This window comes from Heloderma suspectum, chromosome 1 (assembly GCF_057233095.1).
Source record: "Heloderma suspectum isolate Gila_16-S chromosome 1, 16-S_ref, whole genome shotgun sequence".
Lineage (NCBI taxonomy): Eukaryota > Metazoa > Chordata > Lepidosauria > Squamata > Helodermatidae > Heloderma > Heloderma suspectum.
In genome coordinates, this window is record NC_139458.1 from 414,832,341 (window position 1) to 414,853,508 (window position 21,168).

Here is a 21,168-nt window from a genome sequence, read left to right on the forward strand (position 1 = left end):
GCGTATGTCTCTGGGAAAGGCCTCAGCCAAAGGGGCACCAACTGTCATCATGGTTCAGCACTGTACAGATGGCTAATGTGCACAGTGCCAGCCCTGCTGATACTGCTCTTTTGTTTGGGTTGGCACTGCTTCAGTTTGGCTTCAAGGGCACTAAATCAATGAACTCACCATTTGCAGGAGAGAGAGAGAAACCCTCCCCCCTGGAATGCCTTAAAAAAAGATGCAGATTCCAAAAATACCTTAAGGCATACAATATAAAGTGGCCCCAGAATGTGCTTCAGCCACATAAAATGAGCAAGAAGGTTGAATTCCCCATAGTTGCCTTAACCTTGATATAGTCACTGGCCACGCTGTTCCTGCCATGTTAGACAGCAGGGACCTCTTCCAAGTTTGGCAACATCAACCTTTGCTCCCTTGGCACCAGGAGTTCCATTTAATATTTGAATGAAAAGCTTTGGGTTCAAGGTGAAACTAAATCAAGGAACAGACGAGAAGCAACTTTAGGAAAGATGACAAAATCCATCCTGGTGAAAGTAAGAGTGATGTTTATTTTGCAAAAGGAACTAGATAGAATTGTGAAAGCATCCCAGTTTGCCATCAACACAAACCCACCGAGCACTGACTAGGAAGGAAAGGTGTCCTGGGTGATGGTGGTGGGCAGCAATCGGGGAGGGACAGAAGTAGAGCTCAAGCCTTAGCAGATCCCAGGTTCCATCTCCAGTTAAAATTGATCAGGTAGCAGGCGATGGAAAAAGATTTGCTGCCTGAGAGCATTTGCCAGGCAGAGGAGACAATGCCAGGCTCGATGAGCAAATAGACTCAGTGTAAGGAATCTCCAAATGCATTGGACATTGAACACAAATGTAACAGCTCTTGAACAACCGGAGGGTGACAACCCTGTGAACTCATTTCAACATTCTATTTCTGTTTACACATCCATGGTTGAAACTAGCTAAAGCAGCTTTCCTCAGCCCTGCACTGTCCAGATGCTTTGGACTACAACTCCCATCAGCCAGAGCTAGCATGGCCAATGGCCAGTGTTGATGGGGGTTGTAGTCTGACACATCTGGAGGGTGCCAGGCTGGGGAAGACTGAAGGGAGTATATACAACCCCTGCCAAGATCAGGGCGCCCACCCCCCTCTCGTCATTCAGAAGGCAAGCGACAGTGTTCCTGCATCGTTCATCACTGTCCCAAAGCGATTTCAGCAAAGGTGGCTTTTCTTACTCCCACTTAGCAGGTGGCACTTGCTGAAATCCTTTTTTTCACAGAACAATGAAGGGCATGGAACCCTGCCATCTGCTTTTACCCCCCCCCCCGAAACTTATCATGCAAACAACTGCAGGATTGCTGGGGGGGGGGGGGTGTTTGAAGAATAACAGAAAAACACAACTATCCATGAATGACATAAGGAGATGTGGCTGAAGCTCTCATGGAAGTTACCAGTGTCTGTGGACAGGAGTTATCCTCTCAGAACATGAACCCCGAGACAACAATCTCTATCTTGGCTGTACAAAAGAAGACCCAAGAAAGGGCTCTCACACCTCTCAAGATGGTCCAAAAACTGCTGCTTCCTTCTCTGTGCTGATGCTGTGGGCGCTTCTGAACCTGCAGCCATAAAAGGCACAGGAGCTGCAGCCAGGTGCACCATGACAACATCATCAGGGGCTGCCATGGCGTACCCAAGGGCCAAATTCAATTTCAGAGATGCTCTCAGGGGCCACATTCCAGCAGTGGGCAGGGCCAAAGGCAAAATGGAACGGAAATGAGCCGGCACACATGGGAATGGTTAACAAGCCACTGTGGCCTATTAATCACCCTTGTGTCATGCAAATGCGGCCAGTGTCGTCTCAAGATCTTGATGTCTCCATAGAAAACTGTCCAGTAACTGAGTATGACAAAAAAGTACATAATGGACAAGTCCACTGATCCATGTGAGATTCAGATGGAATTGCTTTTGTGTTTCCAAAGTCCCCGTCATCAAGCAGAGTTGTGAGCAAATCCATCAAATGGGGGCCTGTAGGATGACCCAGCAGCGAAAACAGCCGCCATCAACATTGCCAAGAGAAGTATAGCGTGTTGCCGCCGGGCTCCTGTGGGTCGCATTTAAGTGTGCAGAAATGCCAGCAAAAGAAACTGCATTAACCGAAGGCAAAACTAGATGTGACATTGTGAGATGACCTATACGTACCTCTGTGCAGATGGAACTGTGGGGCTGTGGTGGCACATTTGTTTTTGACCCTATAGCTGGACATGTAGCCCATTTGTTTTTCACATTACAGATGTCCTCCACACCACACGAGCGACTTTTGGTGTGCTGCAAGAAGTTGTCCCTCTGCTCTGGTCATCTGCATTATACTTATCTCCACCCATGAGTAAAATGGCTATCTATTTTTTAGAAGGCAATAGTTTAGAGCACTACCTTCACATTTTGATGTTTTCAAATCATGAAATCATGGCCATTTTGGCTGGGAATTATGGGAGTTGCGGTCCCAGCAAATCTGGAAGGCACCAGGTTGGGGGAGGCTGGCTTAAACAATGGTGACAACAAAAAGTCTGTTTTCACCTCTGAAATTAGGCTACTGAAAGCTAGGAAATTGGGGTGGGGATGGGGAAATAGATCTGTGTGCGAAAGGATCTGTGAGCAAGCTCCAGTTCTGGGACTAAAAACCAATTCCTGGGCTGAGCATGTGCTCAGAGGCATCTTATTCGCAATTCTATGTCTACCTTCTTGAGCCACTATTTCTTTTTACACCCAGCTTTGGTTGGTGGACCTCAAGGGGTTCTAGTAAAAAGCAAACTAGATCCCATGATCCTAAAGTTGGCCCACCCCTGGCCTGGTGCACCGTCTCGACATCTGGTGGAGACTTGCTTTGGCACAAAAGGAACACAAGATTGAGGAGAGGAAGGGTATCTGAATAATAAAGTCCACCAACAAGAGCTCCAACAAGTTAGAAAGTAAAACAACTCCCACACCACCACCACAAATGCCAACAGAACATTGAACATGATTTTAATGACCATCATCCTTAAATAGCTCACTTTGAAAGGACACACGGAACAGCGCTGAGGGGCCAAGAAATTCAGTCCATTCCCTCTGCATGAGGTCCATGCTTGGCAAAAGTAGGTGGATGGGCAAGGAAGGAACACTGAGGAAGGCAGAAATGTGACTGCAGATGCCTGTCTCTTGTATGCCCTTGAGCAACAGATGGGGCACAAGAAAGCCCATTTACTGATGGCAAGAGTGGGCAATCTTTTCTGCCCTGCAGTCCACATGCAGTGTCAGGTCGGGGGCCCCACATGTACTCCCCACCCTCCCAGCTCAGCAGACAGGGATGGAAAGTGTAAATCTCCCCTCCGTGCCTGCTGAGATGGGATTGTGGGAGGGGAGAGGTTAAAGCCGCCCGTCCCCCGCAATTCCCTCCAAGACTGTGGTTTCCCCAGCTGGCAGCATTGGGAGAGCTGGGAGAGTCTTAATTATGACTTTATAATGAGAGATTATAATGAGATCTCATAATATAAATCATAATATAAATTATGACTTTATAATGAGAGCTGGGAGAGTCTTAATGATGTTAAAGGTGATAACCCCAATCAGTGGAGGCTGGTGGCTCCAGTGCTAGTGGGGCAGTGCATCTTCTCCCAGTTTCAGTCAAAACTTTAGAGTTATGACTGAAACCTGGAGCAGATTCACCACCCCACTGACCCTGCAGCCACCAGCCCCCACTGACCCCAATCAAGGCAATTCATAAGAGCAAAAGCGCTCTGAACCGTGGCAAAGGCCTCTTGCAGAGAGAAAGAGAACGTATGGAACGAACTTTAACCAAACTTTTAGTTTTTAAGGGCTGGCCAATCTTTGCTTGGGGACAGGGCCTGTGCTTTAAAAAGCTCAGAAGCAAAAATGGAAACTAGAATGGACTGCCATTTAGAAAGCTCCAAGAGAGCCATCTGCTGGTCTTTTAGCTCACTTGTCTTCTGTTATGTGTGGTAGCAAGTGAGGCTCTAGTTTTGTCCTGCAGGACACAGGAAAGGAATACAGGAAAATGACCCGCAGACTAGCAAAGTCAAAGGCACAGAGAAGGCACCCTCTATACTTGGGGCCTCCAACATGGTGCCCATGGGCGCTGATGTGCCAGCAGATACCTTTCTTATTATGCACCTGGCTCCCTATCCCTCCTGATTTTTATTTATTTTATTTTTTTTAAAAATGGCCAATCCTAGCCGTTTTTCCCATTTTGGTTCAGAGAGCACCAAGAGGAATTAACACCTTGGTTTTTAAAGCTGCAAGCAACTCTGCGAAGGTTTGAGGCCTACAGAGGCAAGGAAAAAGGTCAGGCCTAGAGGCATTTTTTTGTTGTTGTTGGGAGGGGGTATCCCTGAGAGGAGTAGTTTTATTTCCCTGATTAAGTTTCAGTTTCCCAGTTAAGTTTCATTTCTTCAGGTTTGAAGCTATACTTTCAGTTTTGAGGGAGAAGGGTATATACAGAGAGTGAGAGAACCAGTAGGGAGAGTTGGGGAGACTAGAGCCTGAAGAGGGAACAGGAAGAAGCAGCCTGGAGAAGTCTAAGTACAGCTAGGGTAAAGAAACTTCCGTTCTGCAAGTTTTATTTTCTCTTAATGCCTTTTGTATCACTCAGCTCTATTTTGTAAATGCCTTTAGCTGTAATTTGTTTGCTTTAATTTATCAGCAAAGTGTTAACACCAGGTGTCTGAAGATCCAATCACCCCATGCCTACAGCCTAAGCCCCACGTTATTGGAAAGGGGAAGTGTAAAGGAGGAAGGTGGGACTCTTAAGGAGACAAGAGATCCTTAAGAAGTTGCTCAGGGGGTCCAGGTCATAAGGGGAACCCTGAGAAACTCAAATAGAGCAGTGGAAGATTTTCTTGCAGTTGTAATGGGAGGAAAGTCTTGTTTGCGTGAACGGAAGAACTGTGGAAGCAGGGACACAAGGAAGCCGAGTTGCTCTAGAAGGAAGGTGAGAAGCAGAAGACACAGAGGTAGGCAAAATGGTGCCTATTCAATAACACAGTTCTAAGTAAGTCTGCAAATACCTTTGAGGAAGAGAAAGGTTGAAAATGAGCAAGGGAGTTGGCATGAGGACTTGAAATGACCCCTCAGTGGAGCAAATGCATTGTTCTGAGCTCTAAAACCGGTGCTCAGCCAATCACATTGCAGTTGGGGAGGCTCTGCTGACTTACATCAAGATTTCTTCCAACAAAACTAAGCAGCACGACCCTTTGAAGTAACAGCATTAAGAGCGAACAAGAACGCGTCATCCCAAATACCAGAGATGATATTGCGCACGCTGCAGCACAAGAAAGTACAATCTATGCCAAAAAAAACCCTGTTTATTTACACTCTTTGCAGGACCTTGGAAAGTGGGAAGCATGTTCACAGCAGCAACAGAGGGCAGGTGAATGGGAGGCAGGAACATCACAGACATCTGCACACACTCTCCTGACTGGAGCTGCTACAGGAATCGATCCATCAAAGGTGAGAAGAGCACTAAAAAGAAGAAATGTCACAGCAAAAGCACAGTGCCCTTAATTATACTGGTAGAATCTTCCTCCTCATCTCCTCCAAGCAAACGCAATGATTTCATGATACAAGGAAGAGCAGGACTGAACCCACCTTCCAAGAAGTTTACTTTACAGAGTGTAATGAGTCAGAGCCGGCAAGGCTAATTAGAGAGTGAACTTGGCTACCACCGAACCCTGTTCTCATGGGTTGGAAAGGTGAGCTCCCACAGGTTCAGGCCTTGTTCTCTTCCACTTTCCCCTGACTTCTGCCCCCGCCACCCCGGTTGCGTTTGGCAGATCAAAGCTGCAGAAGGGGTGGGGGGAGGTGAGCCAGGCTGACTAGGAAGCACCTCGCACACTCCCTCTGCCTAAACCTGGTCCCTCCAAATTCACCTGCGGCTAGTGGGGTTCTGCCCACCCTGCACCTGAGAGGAGGTACAGTAACACTGGCTGGCTCAAGGTCAAGTACCATGAGTGTTGCCCATCAGGAGCAGATCTGCATCAGTCCCGAAGAATGTCAGAAACTCCATCTTGCAACTCCCAACGGGAAAAGCAATTATCTGTGGCCTGAAGACAAGCTCGCGAGTCCGCACGAGGGAAGAGTGGGCGGTGTGCACATGTCTTCCAAGAGCCTACAGCTCATCTGCGCTGTGCAAAAGCGGAGCCACCTTCTGGACACCCTCCTCCTCCTCCTCCGCTCGACTGGGTGCCTCTTCGGTACTTAGCTTCATGTTCTCTCTTTCTTGCTCTGCTTCGTCCTTGTGGCTCTCCTTGCTTTTGGAGGCCTTCTTGGTTTTGCCCTCCTTTTTCTTAGTCTTCTTCTGCCCTGAACTTGCCAGATCCCCTTTCTTGCCACTCCATTTCTCAGTCAGGCAGCCTGGAGAGATGAGAAGGAGGAAAATGGACTGCAAGATATTGCCATGACGACCCAGTTACTGAATTTTATTGGCTCTGTTTTGCATGGTTTTTACCTTGTGCGATACCCTGAGCGAGTTTTAGCCTTAAAGGTGGCCTAAAAATATTTTGTTTAAATAAAATAAATACTGCCAAGCCCCCATTTCCCACTCTATGCCCACTTTACTATTCTCACTTCATTCCCAAATTTAGTAAACCAGCGTTTCTATTCAGTTTAGCTTACTGGTTCATAGATAGGACCAGTGGAGGCTGGTTGCTCCGACGTCAGCGGGGCATTGAACACACTCCGGGTTTCAGTCAGAACTCTAAAGGAGCTATCCAAGCATCTTGGATAGCTCCTTCAGAGTTCTGACCGAAACCTGGAGCAGATTCAACAGCCACTGGCATCGGAGAGCCACCAGCCTCCACTGGGTAACCTGCTGCCTGGTGAATTAAGGAGGGGGCACGTTTCACTCACTCCAAAGGGTTTTAATCAGGCCAATTAATAAAAACCATGGTCTCCATGTTTGGCTGATTCTTTAAAGCCATTGTAATCTGCTAGAGGGCTTTATTAGCCTCATCTCGTTCATCTTCAGCAGCCACTCCATCCAGCTCCAGCAGAGCAGGGGAAGGAGGGCTATTCCATCAGCTCCGCTGAGACACCAGCTGTCTTTGGCTCTTCTTCTCGTTCAGCGGTCACCCAGAGCAGCCATTCCATCAGGCTCAGGGGTGGAAGTTAGGGTGGGCCCTGGCTAGTTATGCTAAAGCAGGGGTGGACAACATTTTGGAGGGCTGCATGCAGTGCCGGGTAGCAGGTTGGGGGCCATACACATGGATGTGCATACATGCACTCGCAACACACACTCACTCTTCCCTCAACCCCCGCACATCTCAGGATTCACACATGTGGCCCTCAGGCTAATTTCAAAAGCCCTCGGCAAGTGATCCATTTGGACCTTTGGGAAGAGTCAGCTGTCTCTCCATCCTTAGCCCATGGGGAGTGAGGAAGGAGAGAGAAAGGGCTGTCAGAAAGAGAATAGAAGGATTGCCCCACCCACACTGGGCTCTGGCCCCACCCACTGCTAGCATGTGGCCCCTGACAGATTACCCTGGAGGGAATGCGGCCTGCAACAGAAAAGAGGTTCCCATGCCCCTGGCTTAGGTGGTCCTGCTGTACACACATCTCTGGATCCCAACCACCAGGTCTGTCACTCCCCTGAAAGAAAAACTCACTGGTGTCCTTTCCTTTCAAGACATGGTTTGCACAGAGGAACTGGGAAATGTCTTCTTCTTGATGGTTTCGATACCAGTCTTCAATCACATCTTCAAATTCCTCCACCATTACTTCACACTAGCAGGCGAAGAGAGAGAAGCAAGAAATCCTCTTCAAGGAAAGCTGCAAACTCCAGGGAAGGGCACAGGTAACATTAATGCCTCCCAGCAACCCTCACACCACATCCCGCTCATGGTATTTCCAACCATGTTGGTAGGCCTGGGTGGGTGAAATACAATGGTGTGCAAGCAGACGCCTGCTCACGCAATGGGAATTTCCCCTCTGCTATGAATTCGCCGAGCAGCCTCAAAGTTTTATTGTATTTTCAACTATATTATGTTGCATTGTTGTTCAGCTGTCTTGGGGATACTCAAGGATGGAAAGGAAGGGTATCAATATTTTAAACAAACTGAAAAAGCGCCTGGCATAGTGCATTGTCCCTCACTCAAACTGGGAGAAGCAGGGTAAGTTATGTCAGATAAAGCAAATGGATACAAGCATGTTTGATTTACATAATGTATTCAGGTTGCAGAATTCGACTCGGCGGCATAGAATTTTACACTGGGAATCTTATAAAATAATATGGTAGTGTAAGGCTTATTACTAGAGATCTGCCAGACTGATTTTGCTCATTATTTTTCAAGCTGAAGCTTGAGCAGAGTAGACATGCAGAAAAAGTTGAAACTTCGAAAAAGTTCAAAGCTCAAGCTTTGGGAAGCTTGGGAAGGGAAAGGAATGAGGCAAATGGCAGGTTAATGCATAAGTCCCACATTGTGCATGTAAGGTAACATGTTACACAGTGTATGTATGCACGTGTAATAATGCTTACTCCTGTGAGGTCTTAAGAGTGCTGGGCCAATGAAAGGACCGGCCCAGAACGTTGGGAAAGGGGCTGAAGAAAAGTCAGTTGGTGACAACTAAAGTAGGAGGAAGAGAAGCAGAAGAGAAAGGCTGAAAGGACACCAGAAGGTGAAGAGAAAAGTCTTACATCACATGTTTTCGAACTCAAACTTCAAGAAATGGTAAACAATCTTTTTTAAAAGAACATTTTCTTTTGTTTTCACCTTTGCCGGGTTTTTAAAGGTGTAAAGTTGTTCCAGTCCCAAGGAAAATGGGCAAACATATTTTTATCCAATCATTCCCAAACTACTAGTCCCCATGGTGACATAGGATCTGCACTAGTAATACAGAGCAGGCAGCTATGAGGGAGGCAAAGAATGGGAAGGTATTACACTGGAGGAAGGAAAGGACCGCTGCACACAAACCCTTGCTTGGTGGTGGCAGCAATGAAGCAGCACCTATTTATTAAATTTGGATCCTACCTTTCTTTCAAGCTGGAATTCAAGGCAGTGTACGTAGGATTCCGGGGTTGGGGGTGTGTGTCTTCCATCCAGGCACTGACCAGACCCAGAGTGCTCTGCTTTAGCAAGGTTGCTGTATCATGTGCCTTCAGATCACAGCACATGAATCTGGTTGATGGGCCAGTTGCTCCGGCCCCTCCTCCAACCTGGTGCCCTCCTATAATATAATGCCCATCAACCCCAGCTAGCATGGCCAATGGCCAGGAATGCTGGGAATTGTAGTCCAAAACATCTGGAAGGCACCAGGCTGGGGAAGGCTGGACTAGCTTATGAAGGGCACACCTTTTGAACAGGAGACCCAACAGCAAGAACTGTGCATCTGGGGCCACAACAACTGACCCATATAACAAAATTCATGTGCTGGGCGAACAGATCAACCAGGGCCTTCCATACCTTGGAACTGCTGTAGCACCATCCATCCTGGCTTTCAATGCTCAAGCCCTGAAGTTAATCCCAGCTCCATACCTGCTTCTTAAGATCAGCCACTTCTGCAGACGTTTCGTTCCAGAGCTCATACGGGATGTCCATCACCACTTTGACGCCTTTGTGCACCAAGTTATGTAGAGTTTCAAATGTCTCAGACATGCCCTAAAGGAATGAGAGATTTCAGGCAAGGGGTACATTTGGGAAGAGCAGCACAAACAAAGGAAATGAAGAGCAAGGGTTGCTCATTCTGCATTCATCTACACTAAATTCATTACGGTCTCTTAGAAAGAGGAGACCTCAATCTTTCCTAAGAACGGATGGATCACCATCCCACATAATTTTCCTTTCCTTCAAGACTGCAGAGAGATAGTGGTTCTAGAAGTAAAAATTTTGCTGCAAAGAATCTGCATCCCTCTGAATTCAATGGTGGACATGCTAGGTTAAAACTGACTGCCATATTTGGGTCCATGAAGGGCTGGACTGCCAAACATGCTTCACATCTGTGCCCTCCCCACCACCAGTAGAATGCAGTTCAGCCAACTTGCTTGAATCCTCTACCTGCTGTATGGTGTACCACACCTTCTTCAACCTGGCCTCTACATGTGGTCCACTGCAGTCCTGGTTATATGAGAATCAGTGTAGGAGTTCCTTTCTAGACATACAAATCTAATGTAAGAACATCCACCAATTAAGGGACTTGGGATGCATCCCTTAGTTTGGACTGCCCAAGGAGTGTACATGAGATTATTTCAAAATCCCAACTGAATGTTTCTACATCTCATTCACTGCAGAGCGTCCTTCAGCAGGGATTTTTGTTCTTGCTGTGGCAAGATCTAACACATCCAGCTCATTGTTCATGACACTCTCCATGCATCGGGCCAACGGATACAGATCAAACATCCACGCAACAAATGTCTCCTTAACAAAGCAAATCAACTCCTTTAGGTGGGCAATCTGTTTCCAAGCCATCAGCCAAGTGCTCAGTTCCAAAACTAAAACTCGCAGAAAGCAGCATGATAAACTCTAGAAACAGAATAATGCCGAGACATCACAAACCTTTGCAAATCTGTTGCTTCCTGATCTCTCTTTGTGCAGGTTGTACTCCAAAAGCCTCTTGCAGATGTTTTCAGTCACTTCAATTAGACGAATGTCCCTGCAGACAGAAAAGGGTGGAGGAGAGTGGAAAGACGTCGCTGTAAGCATGTCCAGTAATACAACTAGGAAATATCAGTTTGAAAAGAAAATTTATTGGCATTGCTCATAACTCACATTCCCATTACTACCTTAATTAGTGCCCAGGCACAATTTCTCTGGACCCAGTATAAATGTGGGCCACAGTCCCCCTTCTTCTCCCCACTGCACAAAAAAACCTTGTTTAGCTTTAGCTTTAAGCTAAAGCTCTTCTTTAAGTTCCTAATGCTTCTGACTGCTTGATTTGTATTTATAACCAGACACGGCAGTCTGGCATGTAAGTATGATACACAAGTGACAGAGGGCCTTTGGATATGGTCCCTGAGATCTAGTGTCAGTTCTTTTATGCACTCTGGAAACCAGAGGCCAAATTCACTTACTCCCAATGATTCATAAGCAGAACGGGCCCAACAGGGGGGTCGATTCATCCATTGGTTGCTTCCGAGATTTCTCTCCATCAATGCTATGAGACTTTGCCTTACACATCTTAGCACTTTGCTAGTAAGATCTAATGCTGGGGTCTCCAACATTGTGCCTATGGGCTCTCTTGGCACCCACCGGGCTCCTAGACCCTCCGGCATTGTACATAAGTTCTTGAGCAAGTTACTTTTCTTTTAGTCTCACTAGTTTGTCTTCTGGGAAATGGGTGTTTTCTGACTGGCCACACCCACCATGGCAGCTATTTTGTTAGACTGCCCATGGCACACTCTCAAAATCCAAATGTGCCCAACTGACCCAAAAGGCTGGGATAATGGATCTGGAATGTAGCTTTACCACAGAGGTTTCAAAAGTCTTCTCTCTACAGTGTCAATTGCAAGATAGTTTAGACAGCCAATGTCATCTAAACTGTATCTCAGGGATGAGTCATGTTACCATCTTCAGCCCCGTTTCTGAAGTGACAACATCAACCTGGCTTTGCCACATGGTGCAACATACAGCTGCTTTATATTACGTCAGACCACCGGTCTACCTAGTCCAGTGTTGTCCACACTGACTGGCAGTGGCTCCCCAGGGTTTCAGGGAGGATTCTTTCCTAACCCTACCAGGGATTAAACCAGGGACCTTCTGCATGCAAACCAGATGTTCTACGACTGAGTTATGTCCCCTCCCTACTGAGATGTGACCACACACACACCTGAGATGCGACCACACATCTCCAATGAGGATTCTGCTGGTCTGCCACTTGGAAATTTGACAGAACAGCCCCACTGCATAGCAAAGCTAAGCCAGGTTGATTCCACCACATCAAAAATCAAGCTCAAAATGGATTTGTGAATGATCAGGCACAGCCAACATCTTGTTTGGTATCGAGGACTAGAAAACTATCAGGAAATGCAGGCCAGATACTGACTTATTATAACTTGCATTCAGTTAACAGATTCACACTGATTGTATGAACAAAATTTATTGCAAACAACAGTCAGTGGGGAAAGCTGTGCTTCCCTAGAAAAAAGCTTTTAGGAAAAAAGGTTGAGAAAACTTGCTTTAATTTGAAAATACTAGCTTCTCTAAGACCCACTGTAACCATGAGGAAACACCACTCTACTTCCAGTAAGAGCTAGGCACACCTAAGTATAGGACCTAAATTATTTAACAATGAGATTTAGAGATGTGCCAACCTCAACCAAATTTCACTGTTATTTTGCCTGCATGTTGGGGGTCCTGCCGAGTGTATGCTGCCCAATGAAGAGCTGAAATATATGAGGAATGAGATGCCCAGTGACAAATTGAATCTCCTGAGATGGAGCCTCTTTCCATATGGTAGATGGACGCTGGAAGATTAACGAGGAGAAGGCTTGTAACTGATGAAACACGTTGAACAGAAGGAAGAAACAAGATGGATTCTACTTGGCTTCATCAGAGAGAGATGTTCGCATCAAAGGGAGAGGTGAGTCAGCAAGGCCCCCTCCATCTGCATCAAAGGGAGAGGAGAGTCAGCAAGGCCCCCTCTGTTGGCCTGCCTGGGACCTGCCACTTGGCTCCTCTCCTACCAGTTGCTGACTGAAGCAGCACAGATCGACGTTTTATGTGATTTCTGTTTTGTAAGCTGACTTGAGGGCTTTTAAAGTCAAATGGTGGGGTATAAATACTAAGAATAAATAAGAAACCTTTCCCTTGCAGCAGGAACAGGTGGCAGGCAGCTTTTGGGAGTGTTCGTACAGGGCACCTTCCCCACAACGGTGTCCTCCAGATGTGTTGGACTGCAATTGCCATCAGTCCCAGCCAACACAGCCAATGGTCAGGAATGCTGGGGGTTGTAGTCCAAAACATCTGGAGGGCACCAGGTGGTTGAGGAATGGTATAAGGAATGGGGTTTCTAACCTGACATACTATAAAGATTCAGGTAATATCACTTCTCTGGAATTACCTACTCACTTGGATACCGCAATAATGTGCAAGATAAAAAATGGTGACCTCCAAGGGTCTATCACTTGTTCACTTACGATTTTGTGTACTTGATTTTGGACCCCTTGCCATCCAAAAAGCCATACTTCGTGTCAATCACCTCCTTGGTCTTGCCAGTTTCATCGAAGGAGGATTTTAATTCCAAAGCCACATACTTGCACACTAAAAACAGACCAAACTCAGAATAGTTAGTAAGTACTGATAAATCTGAATTGCTAATCAGAAGGTAGGTAGATTGGGGTTTTTAAAGTGCAAGCTACGTTGCACCAAAGGCTGGCGTATATTTGGAAACAGGGGCGTCGTTAGGGGAGGCACCTAGGCATGGGCCCCGGATCTTTCAAGCTGGGCCCCAGATCTTTTGAGCTGTCCTATTTGCCATTTTTAAAAAACATTTCCCATTGACTTGCATTGGAAAACAAAAACAGCCATAACTTTTTTAGTTTGTAAGATAAATACATGAAATTTGGAGGTTTGGTAGCCCCCATGGAACTGATTGAATCTGCCAAATTTCAGGCATTTAGGTCCAGTGGCTTTTGTGCTAGTCACAGGTAACATTTGCTATTTTCAAGAAAATGTGTCAAAGAAAGAGCTATAATTTCTTTGTTCTTCTTCATAAGCATATGGAATTTGGAAATCTGGCAGCCCCCGTGGAGCTGATGGAACCTGCCAAATTTCAGGCAGTTATGTCCAGTGACTTTTGAGCTAGTCACAGGTAAAGTTTGCTATTTTCAAGAAAATGTGTCAAAGCAAAGAGATATATATTTTTTGCACTTCCACATATGTGCATGGAATTTGGGGACCTGGAAGCCCCCATGGAGATGACTTAGCCTGCCAAAGTTCAGACAGTTAGGTCTAGTGGCTTTTGTGCTAGCCACAGATTAAATTTGCTTTTTCCAAGAAAATCTGTCAAAGTAAAGATCTATAACTTTTTTGTCCTTCCACATAAATTCATGGAATTTGGAGACCTAGCAGGCCCTATGGAGCTGACTGAACCTACCAAATTTCAGACAGTTAGGTCAAGTGGCTTTTGTACTAGCCAAGTGTAAATTTTCCTTTTCTCAAAGTCTAAAACAAAAAGTAAAAACTGTCAAGTCACCCAGGGGATTAGGGATCCTAATCAGAAGGTGTTTAAGGTGACCATTAAGAGGTCACTATCCCTAATCTCTGGTGCAGGGTTTTTTTGAGGTGAAAAAAGCCTCTCTCCCCCTACTTTTCCTTTCTGCTCTTACATGCCCACCGTTGTGAGCTTGCCTGCAATGAAATTTTGAAGAGGGAGAAGGAAGGGAAGAAAGAGCTCCATGTGAAATACTAGTATTTCACACAGCATCTGATTTTACTGCCCCAAACTGGAACCTTTGGCTTCTGCAGAAGTTTAGTAGCTTCAGTACAGCAAAGGGTCCAATCAGTCTCCACAAATTTCTTTCTCTCCCTCCACTTTTCCTCCTAAATAGCTGTAGGACTCAAATAATCCCAAAGGGAGAGTTAGGACTATGTGGCGTCATGATCGAGAAACTGCTGGGGCTTTTAAATAGGTTCTACAGTTTTAAAAAAGCTAGAAAAACCCCTCAGCCACCTCACCTCATAAAGTTCATTTAAGTACATGCAATCCTTACAAACCCTCCACAGCCTCCTAAATTCCTCTGAAGTACTACCTCTCTGAAAGGAGCCACTTGGCTTAGGGAATTCTCTCTACCCCCCACCCCTGTGCACATTTCCAATCACCATTCTTCTTTTCTTCTTCCCTCCCCTCCCCTCCCCTCCCCTATCCTGTTCTTTCTTTCTCTTCTTTATTCCACCCAGAGCATATATTGGGGAATTCTTAAAGAGAATTCTCTTTGGCGGGCAAAAGAAATTCTGAACTGTATTTGACTTTACACAAACAGACAAGAGGGCTGGTTTTTCTCCTCTCCTCACTCAAGCCTTTGAGAAGAGTGGGTTCACACAGTTGCAGAGAAACAAATCTGTGGCTGTTTTGTTTGTCAGTTGCAACAGGAAGGGCTGTAGCTCAGTGGTGGAGCACATGCTTGGCATGCAGAAGGTCCCAGGTTCAATCTCCAGCATCTCCAGGTAGGGCTAGGAAAGAATCCTGCCTGAAACCCTGGAGAGCCACTGCTGCCAGTCAGTGTCAAAAGTACTGGACTAGATGGACCCAGGGTCTGAATCAGCATAAGGCAGCTTCCTATGTTCCTATGAACAGAAAGCTTTAATAAAAAATATGAGTTTTGGGGTTGTTTTTTAAGTGGAGGGGAGATAAATGCTGCTCATTTATACAAGCCTATGTGTGCCTCGTCAGAAGCCCCATTATGTTTAATGAGGCTTACCCTCAGGAAAGTGTGCATAGGATTCCAACACTTTTGTTACTTTTTGCAGGGAGGTTTGCACCTTGATGTTCTGCATGTTTACTCAGAAATAAGTCCTGAGTTGTGAGCATGGTACTGCAGGCTTAATACAGTGCCTACCCAATTCTGTCTAATGAATTGATTACCCTTTCAGCTCAGTCCTATGCATGTTTTGTCATTTGTGGGTTTGGGGGTTTTTTTTTGCATGAACTCTAGCTTCAGTGGTGAGGGAAAGGCACTTAGTGCATGCTCAGAGTTTCTCCATAACTTAGCCCTAGTTTTGAAAACATACTTATTGGCTGAATCCTGGTGAAGTCTTGGCACAAATTAAGTTATGGGGAGGAAGATACAATGAGAGTTTGTGCATAACAAGGGGGAGGTAGAGAGGAGTTGCACAAAACAAGACATCTGTTTTTATGAAAAGTTGCTGAAGGATGCTAGGATGAGGAGGGATGGTTGCATGGAGGGGAATAGAATTGGTAGGGGGAGAATGTAAGTGCTCAGTGGATGAAAGAAAAACATTCTGCACATGCTCAGAGGCACACTCTAAGAACATAAGAAGAGCCAGGCTGCATCAGACCAAGGTCCATCTAGTCCAGCATTCTGTTCACACAGTGGCCAACCAGATGCCCACTGGAAACCCACAAGTAGGACATGAGTGCAGTAGCACCTTCCCACCCATGTTCCCCTGCTGCTAATATTGGTGAAATGTAAATAAATTCTAGTAATTCTAAATTAGAATGCATGTATATCCTTCAGAAACTTTGCAGGTTTCTTGCCTGGGGGACACCTCTAATGACCTGTGCATTTACCCAAAAACTATTGGGGAAGGAGTGAATGGAAGGGAAAGCAAATCATTCTCTCCCCCAAACTGGAGAACTCCCCTTCCACATGAACTGCTGCACCTATCCTTCTGAAACTTTGCTGGTTTCTTACTTAGGGACAACTGTAGGCCGTCTGTAAATGATCCACAAGGAACATAGGGAGACAAGTATGTCTTTTTTTGGAGACCTCAAAATGTCAAGGCCCCCCTTGCACAAAAACCCTTGTGGCTAGTAATCTGAAAACTGGCAGACATGATCTCCTCTGATGGGACAATGAATCCTGAATTTTTTATCCAATTCTTCCAAGGAATTAAAACGTTATTGGCAGTTCCCTTTAGAAGAAAATCAAAATATAAACAGTGCACCTATTTTTCTGACATTGGGCAGGTGTAATCCTCTTCTAGGGGGCTACTATGCCTGAAATTATCCAGTTCTGACCAAGAGAAAAAAATTAATTTTTTTTTCTAATTTCCCATGGTAGTCAACAGGAAGCATAAAGACTCATTTTTCCAAACCTTGACTCGGGTTTGGTGCTGAGCTGAAGTGGCCCAACTACAAATTGGCCAGAGCAAAAGTGGGATGTTTTCCAAAATGCTGAACCTGGGTCTGGGTTGAAGTGGGGTGGGAGGTCAGTGCACACTTCGTATGTATGTATATATGTATGTAATCTATACACACACGCAAGCACACTGCACGCACACACCACACACACACAAATATATATAGATATAGATATTAGACGTGCACTTAGACTCGTATATGTATGTGTGTGTGTATGCAAATTTGTGTTATGGGCCTGTGCCCCAGATCTTTTAAGACCCTAGCAACACTTTTATTGTTTGGAAACAATAAAAGTGTCACAGTAATTACTAAAACAAAACAAAAAAATGTTTCCAAAAACATATAGTGATGTCTCTGGGAAAGATAATGTGGGATCCAGCCTAACCTGAACAGAAGGCTTCTTGGTTTGGAAAAGAGCTAACAAGGATATAACAAAGATGAATGGCAATTGTAAGTGATTCTATACATTAAGGGCACAATTTTATGCATGTTTAGACAGAAAAAAGTTGTACAATTCCCAGCATTCTCCAGCTATACGTTGTAAGACTTTTTCCTGTCTAAACATGCATAGGATTGTGACCTAAGAAGGGCTGGGGAAAAATCATTGGGAATTTCTTTTAGCTAGGAATCTTAATCTCATGTTTCCTCCACAGAGCTCAGGGTGACAAATGTGGTCTATGTACTGCTCCGAATAAGCTCACACAGTGGGTTTCACTGAATGCACGCCCACCCAACCTAAGTCCAATCTACACACACCACATGGATTTTCACTTCAGTAAAGCTCCGTTACAGCTACTGGTTGACATTCCTCTCTGTTCCTCTTTTCTTATTTCATTTATTCATCTAGCTCCATTTTTAGTGTCAGCTTGTTTTTCAGATCCCCTTTTTCAGTCTTTTTAAAGTATTACGAAACCCTTACACGATACGTGCTCCTGCCTTGTTCAAGAAGATATCCAATTTGTGAACAGCCATCCGCACACAGCGCGCTGTGCCAGGAAACATTTGTTACAAAGCACCATAAAAGTGATGTACATTTTTAAAAAAGCAATCTCTCACCAGATTAAGGGTGCTTCCAAACATGGCTTTTATTGCACCACCATCCTGCCCTGTTCACAGAATTTTATGGGGCATCCAAACAATGTGCAAAAAACAAGATCCTGTCAGCCTCCCCCGGCCCCGCTCCTATCTCCCACCAACACCACCCTGCTTTTTGTAGCATCTTGCCTGATGAAGAGATCTAAAGCCTTGCACGTTTTAGGCGATCTTTAAGTTGGCCTAATAATGGTATTACACGATGGGGATTTTGGAATATCATCGTATCTTTGTAAGACACCCTAGAAACATTTTATTATTACAGCTATTGTCCACCTTTTCTCCTCTTGCGAGGAAGCCAAGGCAGTGTACACGATCCTCCGCCTCTCAATTTTATCCTCACAACAATCCTGCGAGGTAGGTTACGCTGAGAATCAGTGACTGGCCCAAAGTCACGCAGTGAGCTTCATAGCCGAGGGGAGACTTGAACCCGGGTCTCCTCAGTCCCAGCCCAACACTCTAACCACTACTCCACACAAAAATACTCATAACAAATAAAACAACAGGAACGCGGCTGGCAGCCATCTCCTTGGCTAATTCTTTATTTTAAGCTAGCGACCACCAGCACATCCTGAGGCAACAGACCTCGGCGCCCAGGTCAGGCTGCCGCCGCTTTCCACCCATCCCGCCCAGGGTCCCCCCCAGCGCCCCGCACTCCGCCGGCCCCGCTCTCACCTTCGCATTTGCTGGGCAGCTTGACCCAATCGCCGTCCTCGGCGACGGCACCGGCCAGCCCAGAGTCCGGGGCGAGCAGCAGGGCCAGCCAGAGCGCAACGAGGGGACCCCAGGAAGCCATCGGGGGCCCCGCCGGAGGCTGCCACGCCGCTAGACCCCCGACGCGCGCTCGCCCGCACCGCCTCCCGCCTTGCGCTTCCGGGAACCTCCCCTCCCTCCCAGGGTAACTATGACAACCAGACGTGCCGGCCTATCTCAGCCAGGAGCGTGTCACGCTCAGACCAACGGGTACGCAAGAGGCTCCGGTCCCTTCAGTTGTCGGCCAATCAGAAAATCACAAAGTCTCCAGACTCTCCAATCAGAAGCGCGGAAAGCTATTTCCCCCCCCCATCTCAACCAATTGGAATGCTGCTCACGCTGTCCTGTGATTGGTGGTCCGGCCTGGCGTGCTCACCTCATTCAATACAAAAGGGCATTCACAAATTACGGGCAGAATTCCTGTCTCCTCGATAGACTCCGTGAGAGCTGTACAGAGTGGTCGAGTGCAGGTCTCCGCAACGGGCTTAGGTCGTCCGTTTATCCAGTTCCAGAGGCGTTTCACTCTTTCCGTTTTTGTTTTAAATATAAATTTTAATATAAAATATCTTATATTTAAGATATTTGCATTGCTGCTAGGGTTTATTTTGGTTTTTAGTCTTATTTTATACTGTAGTTTAAACTTTTATATTGCATCTTATGTTGTATTTTATGGCTTTAATTATTGTGAACCAGCGAGAGAGCTTTGGCTATAAGGTGGTTTAGAAATGTATTAAATAAAAGTACTGTAATGTAATGTATAATATAAATTATTATAGTGTTCATTACATATGTTATAAGTATTATATAATGTAAAATATATTTATATGAAATATTATTCCAGTGCACATGTAATAGTATTAAATATTATTACAGTGCACACCTTCTGCTTGTCTATTCAGGAGCAGTGCCCAAAGTGGGAGCAAAAATGGAGTGAGATGGTTAAGTTACCATACCCAAGTGATCTGCCTTACCCAACATGGTGACCTCTAGTTGTGCTCGACTGCAACTCTGATAATTCCCAGTTACAGTTAATAATGTTAGCTCCAGACATTTTGCTGCCTGAGCTGGAGCAGCAAACAGCGTTCCCATTAAAGGTGCAGCCTACCCAACCTAAGGCAAGCTCTCCTCCTCCCTAAAAATAACAAACTCAGTAACTATTTGCTGTCCTTTCACAACACCCTAAATCAGCTGCTTGAGGCAGCAACCTCTGCCTGTAGGATGGCATCCTGGCCCGCTTCAAGTGCTGTTAAGTAGTAAGTCCCACTGAGTTCTGTGGGATTTGCTTCCAGGTAAGTATGTTTAGGACTGCAGCCTTATGTTACAGCAAAGAGTCTTGTGAAATCTGACTCACAGGTTTATTGTAAGCTGCGGTCCATGAAAGTTTATGCTACAATAAATGGTTTTATACCCATGGAGGTCCCCCCCAATGTAAATAGCAGCTTCAGGGGACAGTTTTCATCAGGGCTGCTGCAAGTAGGGAAGGATTAAACTTCCCCCTCCCTGCCCCAACAGTCCTGATCATCCCACACAGCTATTTTAATATGCATTTACACAATTAACATCCCAGATAATTTGGCCCTTTGTTTTTAAGGTGCCACAAGTCTCTTTTTGATGTTTCCATGTATCAGGTGAACGTGTCATTGGGCTAATTTATATATGTGTATGGTATTTCATTTTGAACTGTGGTGCTGGAGGAAAATTCTGAGCGCCTTGGACTGCACGAAGATCAAACCAGTCCATACTCCAGGAAATAAAGCCAGACTGCTCACTTGAGGGAATGATATTAAAGGCAAAACTGAAGTACTTTGGCCACATAATGAGAAGACAGGATACCCTGGAGAAGATGCTGATGCTAGGGAAAGTGGAAGGCAAAAGGAAGAGGGTCTGACCAAGGGCAAGATGGAGGGATGCTATTCTGGAGGTGACGGACTCGACCTTGGGGGAGCTGGGGGTGGCGACCGCCGACAGGAAGCTCTGGCGTGGGCTGGTCCATGAAGTCACGAAGAGTGAGAAGCGACTGAGCGAATAAACAACAATTTATGCATCACTTTAAAATAAACTTCTAAGGAATGTACAAAACAATACAGTATAATATCATAGTTAAATACTGTATATTACTACTGTATCAGAGGACAAGATTCCCAGGAATGCATGCTGGAAAAATTGTTTTCAGTAGGTACTGAAAACCCAGAAGGGTTGGTGCCTGTCTAATTTCTGTGTAACTAACTTGGATTTTTCAGCCTATGGGAGGGCACTAGAGTGGCAAAATGACATCTTCCCTTCTGAATTGCCACTAGAAGTTATCCTGAGAATATTTCATTTAGGCAAAACTGAAGTACTTTGGCCACATAATGAGAAGACAGGATACCCTGGAGAAGATGCTGATGCTAGGGAAAGTGGAAGGCAAAAGGAAGAGGGGCTGACCAAGGGCAAGGTGGATGGATGATATTCTGGAGGTGACGGACTCGACCTTGGGGGAGCTGGGGGTGGCGACCGCCGACAGGAAGCTCTGGCGTGGGCTGGTCCATG

At 45.7% G+C, this 21,168-nt stretch overlaps 1 protein-coding gene across 2 annotated transcripts; it reads right to left on the reverse strand.

Moving 5' to 3' along the window:
• Window positions 1–529: 529 nt before the first annotated feature.
• CNPY3 (canopy FGF signaling regulator 3) lies at window positions 530–18,761 on the reverse strand. Of its 2 annotated transcripts, XR_014786949.1 has the most exons (7): window positions 18,562–18,761; window positions 13,109–13,232; window positions 10,530–10,626; window positions 9,513–9,635; window positions 7,647–7,764; window positions 5,989–6,396; window positions 5,328–5,505 (listed from the first exon to the last, which is right to left on the reverse strand). XR_014786949.1 is itself a non-coding variant. In XM_084829072.1 (6 exons), exons 1-6 carry the CDS (start codon window positions 18,680–18,682, stop codon window positions 6,152–6,154), a joined length of 828 nt encoding a protein of 275 aa, XP_084685198.1. In that variant the 5' UTR covers window positions 18,683–18,761; the 3' UTR covers window positions 530–6,151. The 2 variants fall into 2 exon arrangements, 1 of the variants encoding a protein (XP_084685198.1); XM_084829072.1 differs by having other exon boundaries at window positions 530–6,396.
• Between the last annotated feature and the right edge of the window lie 2,407 nt (window positions 18,762–21,168).